This window comes from Gavialis gangeticus, unplaced genomic scaffold (genome assembly GCF_001723915.1).
Source record: "Gavialis gangeticus isolate Ggan-Ray unplaced genomic scaffold, GavGan_comp1, whole genome shotgun sequence".
Lineage (NCBI taxonomy): Eukaryota > Metazoa > Chordata > Crocodylia > Gavialidae > Gavialis > Gavialis gangeticus.
The window spans coordinates 157058165-157065050 of NW_017729025.1; the positions used below are offsets into that span (position 1 = coordinate 157058165).

Sequence of the window (6886 nt, forward strand, 5' to 3'; positions counted from 1 at the left end):
ACAATGGCCTGTGGCTCGGGGGGGGGGGGAGGAGTGAGAGTCCCTGTGAGACCCTGGAGCACCAGTTTTGATGTTACCTTTTGCATACACCACAAGGAGGAATATAGGCTTGGTGAGCTTCTGAAAGTGCCTGAGCCAGCTGGGGAGAGACCCCGCAGGGCCAGGCATGCTCCCAGGAGCACCTGAGCCGGGAATGGGGAACCCCACTCCAGAAGTGCAGGCAGGAGGTGAAGACCCCCCTGAGGGACTCAACAGGTTAATGCTGGGGCCAGGGCCTAAGGGTCAGAAGGGCCAGGGGCCCACCATGAGGGATGCCCACAGTGAGTGCAGAAGCTTTGGGTCCTGACTGGGCCTGAGATGGGGCCAGGGCTTGTGGAAGCCAAAGGTCCCCACAGTTGGGGGCCACAGCTAATGGGCGAAGGTGACAGTTTAGCTAACTACCTGAGATGCCATCTGCAAGGCTTGAGCTGCTGTGCAAAAATTGGCAGCCTCCCACCTTAATTAACAACTTCATTAATTACCAACAAGGCATGGTGGGTGAGACAGGCGGGCAGCATGCCCAGAGGCAGGTGGGAAGCTAGCTGCAGCGACCAAGGGATGCCCACCTCACCACAATAACATACAAGTAGGATCAACAATGTGGTGACCAACAACCATTGTGTTGCTGCCACCACATTTAAAAAAATTTTTTTTTCTTTGGCCAGCATAATATTAGAAGGGGATTGGCTAAATGAAAAAAAGTGAAAGAAAGGAGAGGGGGCACTGGAAGAAGTAGTTAAGCAAGATAGTACAACAAGGACAAGTGCAGAGTGCTGCACGTAGGACGCAGAAATATCCAGCACACCTACTGGCTGGGAAGTGACCTTCTCAGCAGCACAGAAGCAGAAAGGGATCTTGGAGTCATAGTGGACTCTTAGATGAACATGAGTCATCAGTGTGACAAAATCATCAGCAAAGCTAACCGCACTTTATCATGCATCAGCAGATGCATGACAAATAGAACCAAGAAGGTGATACTTGCCCTCTATAAGGCATTGGTCAGACTGCCGTTGGAGTACTGTATCCAGTTTTGGGCACTGTACTTCAAGAAGGATGTGGATAGACTCAAGAGGGTCCAGAGGAAGGCCACTCGTATGGTCAGGGGCTTACAGGACAAGCCCTATGAGGAGAGACTGAGGGACCTGGACCTCTTCAGCCTCCGCAAGAGAAGGCTGAGAGGTGATCTTGTGGCTGCCTACAAATTCGTTAGGGGGATGCAGCAAGGGATCAGAGATGGTCTGTTCACCAGGGCGCCTCTTGGGGTGACAAGGAACAATGGTCACAAACTGACAGAGAGCAGATTTAGGCTAGATATCAGGAAAAACTTCTTCACAGGAAGGGTGGCCAGAATTTGGAATGGGCTTCCAAGGGAGGTGGTGCTCTCTCCTACCTTGCGGGTCTTTAAGAGAAGGGTGCATAGGTGTCTGGCTGGGGTCATCTGACCCCAGCACTCTTTCCTGCCCAGGCAGGGGGTCGGACTCAATGATCTATTGAGGTCCCTTCTGACCCTAGCGCCTATGAATTTATGAATCTATGAATAGGGCAGGGAAGAAGACAAGGACAAGGAACAGGCTTGCTATCAACAGAAAAGAAATTGCAGTTCTGCAGAAGGAATAATATTTATTTCCCAAGGTATGCACAATGTATATCTGAAAGGTTTGTTTTAAGTAATCAACCTTTTCATTTCTTGATTCTATAAAATTAACATTACTTGCAGATCAACAGACACCTATTACACAAACCACTGGTCAATATAAATTACTGCTTTTTACATACATGGCGAAGAGTACATTATAAAAGCATAGTGGGGCACTTAGATGAATTTAACATATTCCAAATATTCACCCATCTTTCCTGGATTCTGATAACATTTCAAATGCAGATGTTGACATAGGGCTGTCTTCTTCATTATTTCTAATATCAGTGTAGTCTGGCATGTTCATTAGTGTTTTTCTGTCTGGGCTTTCTTCATAATTTTTGCAACCAATGCATTTGCAAATAGAGGAACACATAATTTTAGCCTGCAAAATGAGAAATATTAACATTTAGAGAAATACAGAATTGATAAATTGCCAAGCATATGTATAACAACATCCATTACAGCCATGCTATCAGGACTCGCCATGCCTGTACTAATTCTAAAGGCTCCCAGAGGAAGACTATGGAAATTCTCTATAGGATCAAAGTCAGGGAAATTATGTCTATTTTCCCTGATCCCAGATGTGTACTCATTCATTCCTTCTCCCCAGTTTGGCTACATTTACCTCACTTAACATGGAGGCCAACACATGGATGCCTTTGTTGGGTCAGGTGGGAAATGCCACACAAACTACCAAGCTGCTCAGAAGGGTGAAATTTGCACTTGAAGCTTGATTTAAAATGCATAGAAGCCAATAGAATCTTTTCACTGAATTCAGAAGGTTCTGAGAAATGATGGCATTTCCCCTTCTCCTATGGACCAGTGATTACATTTGGCACAGCAACTTGTTAAGAAGCTCTCTCCCACTTTAGGAATAGAAAAATTCTTGCTGATCAGCCTCAGCTAAAGCAGGAAAGAAAATCTGTTCTTTAAGTTATAATGAACAATTTGAGGGGAAAAAAACAACTTATTTTCAATGCCTAGTATTTTTACACAGAAACAAGTAGATTAAAACATATCCTTTTCTGATTAAAAAAAAAAAAAATCAAGTAGTACTAGGAAATATCACTTGACTAACCTCAAAACACTCACAATAATTCTTAAGGCACCCTGAGCGCTTGCAATTACATCCTTTATTATGACGAGGCTTGATATCTCCTGTTTTCCCTTTCCCAATCTTTGGGAGGAAAGCTTCTGGGTTCCTATCAAGACAGGCCTAAAAAGAAAGCAGCAGTACTACTGAAGAAATTCAAAGGGAGTATTATAATTTAGTGTTTAAAGAAGCACCATATTTACTTGGACTCTCAGTCTTGGAGGTATTTCCAAGAGATCCACTTATTTGGGTTTGGTTTTATATTCTAGTATATGGTTGGATGATGATAGGAAGTCAAATAGTTCTGAGCTGACTGGGTTCTACCAAGGGAACCCGCAATAATGCCCCTCTTATGAAATACTGGTAGCCCCAGCTGTCTACAGTCCACTTAAGGTTAGAATGTTATACTGCATTATTTAAAAAACAACCCCCCCCCCCCAAAAAGGAAAAAAAATGGTAATGTAACAAGGCTCAATCAGTAGACCCTGAAGATCATTCATTGTGCAATCTCACTGTAACTATAACATTCCAGGTAAAAAGAAACTGGAATTCAATGCCAGGAATTATCAAATTTCTACAACACTAATGACCAGAAAATTGTCTCCTTTCACATGGTCACAGAAATCCAGTAAGTTGAAAAAACAATCAAACATATGTTACAGGATAAAATATGAAGCAGGCACCTGCTAGAGAAGCTAAACTTCTCTGCCTATATCCTTAAAGCATCATGACATTTAAAGTGCTCCCCCAGGGATTAGATGCCATAGTTTTATTCAGTCTCAATTTATTAAGGATTCTGGATGAAAGCCATGCTCCTGAAAACAACATAACAGACATACAACCATAATATAAATTTGAACAAAAAAAAAGAAATGCAAATATAATAATAAAATAGGGCCAACCATTATAAAGGCATTATTCCTACTCCTAGAATTAACATAATCAAGTACAAATATGGTGATAAATCAGATCATGAATCTATAAAAATGTTGTGCGTAGATCCACAATTAACACAGTAAAAAACAAATATAGTGATAAAGTTTATTGGTCATATCAACAATAAAGAATGTTTAGCTCTGATTGCTTCAGCCTTGTAAGCAAAAAATGCAAGACAGTTTACTAAATATGGATCTGTTTGCTGGAAGCGCCATATTAATTTCTCTTTATTTGAGAAGTATGCCATAGTTTTATATAATATATGGAAAACTCTTTTTGATTAAACTGTTCCTAACAGTGCTGATAATGATACTGGGGAGTTCCTGATAGTTCCATGTTAGGGACACTCCAATAAAACTATATTACAAGATCCAAGTACCTCTTTTTGAAGAACAGAATTATTTTATTTTACAAAAACTAGCTAGGTAATATAACTGTCTAAACAGTTGAAATATAGTATATTGCATATTGCACAGGCACTACCCCTTTATTTCTCTGCATTTGTTTCCACTCAAAGGTTAACCAGTGCTTTCATATCTGGAGGCAACTTTCTGTCCAATGGAACCAGGTTCAGCAGTGTGACATTCAGATCCCTTTACACTGCAGCACTAGACCAACAAAAAGAACAACATAGTAAAAAATCCCTGAGGTACTATTTCCTCTGAGATGTTGAGGATCTTTCAAGGTGGACAGCAATTTGGGTATCAGTTTCTTTTGACTTGTATCACACCAGGAAGTTCCTGCTGCTTCACTCAGACTGTTTCCTGACATGCTACACTTCCTGGACACACTGTTTTCTGGAGGACTTAGTGTCACACCAGCAGGCCTTGATTCTGGAAAAATCTTTTCCCTGCCTGCTTTCTGCTTTTTAAAAAAACAATGTTTTATTTGGGCGTGTGCTGTATGTGAGAAAATGCAGTCATACTGGTTCTGGTCCCAGACAGATTGAAAGTCCTCTAAAGTGAATGAAAATTCTCAATGACAAGCTTTTTATATGTAAATACCCAGGTAACAGTCAAATTTTCTTTAAAAGAATACATTTTTAACAATGGAATTTGAAAAATGAAAAAAATACTGCCATATTTTCCTGTTTGACCTAGATAACACACTACTTTTATTACCTTAATTGCTTTAAATCGCTCAGTTTCATGAAGTGGATTGTTGTAACAATTGTTGCAGTTGCAGTTGCTGCAAAAATCACCATTGGCAAAGCAATCACAGTATCTGTGATCAACACATAAAGCAACATATAAAATGTAAAAATTAGCTTTCAAGACAGAATATTTTAATCTTTACAAAAATATACATCTCTCTCTAACACACACTGTACATTTGACACTTATTTCTCCCTCTTACTCAATTTTATAATACATGAGAAAACTGTAATGACATCACCAAACTGCCTCAGAGACCGTAGATGTTTCTTTTTGTGTGGATGGAGTAGCAAATAGAATTTTACACTATTTCCTAATTCTTACATCATATCTTACAAGCAATATTGTTGTATTCTCTGTTTCTTTTAATCTAATGTATCCACATACATTCCTAGGGCAGATCCTAGCAAGCTGGTATAGTTCCAATGGCCAAAAACAATTTGCACCAATTTATATCAACTGAAGATTTAATCCTCTCTGGTTTTAGACCAAGGTCTTACTTATGTATTTGGGGGAAGGTGTACTTGGTTTGGGACACACATAGTTGGTGTTCACTAACTTATTAGCTGGTACTAAAACACATTTACTTCATTTATATATATATAAAGGGCTTAGTCTGTCTGTTTTTGTGTCTGTCTGTCTGTCTGTAACACTCTTGGAACACTCTGATTGGCTCTCTTGGCAGCTAATCACAATGCTTACTGAAACAACCAATCAGAGTGTTCCGCACAGACAGATACAGAGAGACAGCTGGATGCAGGAGGAGGGGGGTTGTGTCACAGGGCTGGACGTGCAGCAGGCAGCGGGGGTGGCGCATAGCCGGATGCGGAGCAGCAGCAGTGTGGGGCAGTGGGCCGCGAGCTGGGGGAAGGGAGGTTGTGGGGTGGGGTGGAGCAGGGCTGGACCTGGAGTGGGCAGAGAGGGTGGCGTGTGGCCAGATGGGAAACGGTGGCAATGCAGGCCAGTGGCTGGTGGCGATGGCCTCTGCGTGCAAGCTTCCACCCTGCCCCTGGGAGGCGGTGGCAGCATGCAGTAGTGGCACGTGGCGCTCTGTCCTGCCTGCTCCCCCCGTCATTTTTGATGGGCACTTCACTAGTATTTCATAATAAATGCTGGTTTGTTAGTTACTTACAATTTCAGACACTGAGATTTGGTACAGTTACATGGCTTTCTAGACTTTATATCCCAGGAACTAAGAGGCAATCTACATAGTTTTAAAAGAAACATAAAATGTATTTATGAAAATGAATAATGGTAATATATTTTTCTTCAAAATACAAAACCTGACCTTTTCAGCATCAATTATTAATGCTATTTAAACATGACATACAAAGACAAGCCTAAGAAAGATCCATTCATTTTAAAATTACATGCTGAACACATTATAGTTCATCTTTGAAGATCACCTGGCATATAGATTCAGTTTTAAAACTTATACTTTTTCCTCTTTCAGCCTTTTGCCAGGCACAATAACAAGGTATTTTTGGTTCTACAAAACCAGGGACTATGCTATATAATCCTGAGTGCCATCTATTCACATTTTATCCATTTATATATTTACTCCTGTAACCGAAATGCATTATTTGCTGGGGAAGCAAGGAAGAAGTATGTTATGCTCAAAAGGATCATGGCCTGAAGTGAATTCTCCAGAACTATAAAGAAACATGACAACAATGCAGAATAACTTGTCAACCTAGTGCTAAAATTAGTTGTAAACTGACAGTTTCACAGTTCTTACCCAATTAAAGTAACTTTTGTTGAGCCCTGAAGATCTGGTTCTGGATGAAATTCGGCACTACTGGCCACAGTTTGTAAGGATCCATTATCAAGCTGTTCGAAATAAAAAGGAAATATTGCGCTGGTGTTACATTGTAATAACAATACCTCTCATTTTTAGGATTTGGCAGGGAAAAAGACTATGAAAACTGAATCACAAACCCTTATTCAAGCAAAGTCTACTAATAAAATAAATGCAGGCCAAGAAAAATATAATGAATACTAGCAAATTGCCTGTCATGAATGACC

The 6886-nt window shown here is 40.6% G+C and overlaps 1 protein-coding gene across 1 annotated transcript in view; it reads right to left on the reverse strand.

The window, feature by feature from the left end:
* The window catches only part of TESMIN (testis expressed metallothionein like protein), a 49171-nt gene that overhangs the window by 7887 nt on the left and 34398 nt on the right, over window positions 1–6886 (reverse strand). Inside the window, exons 7-11 of the mRNA XM_019519845.1 lie at window positions 6600–6691; window positions 5994–6065; window positions 4829–4931; window positions 2757–2894; window positions 1885–2060 (exon numbers count right to left, since the gene is read on the reverse strand). Of these exons, the coding sequence (XP_019375390.1) occupies window positions 1885–2060; window positions 2757–2894; window positions 4829–4931; window positions 5994–6065; window positions 6600–6691 (581 nt within the window). The remainder of the gene's footprint in view (window positions 1–1884; window positions 2061–2756; window positions 2895–4828; window positions 4932–5993; window positions 6066–6599; window positions 6692–6886) is intronic.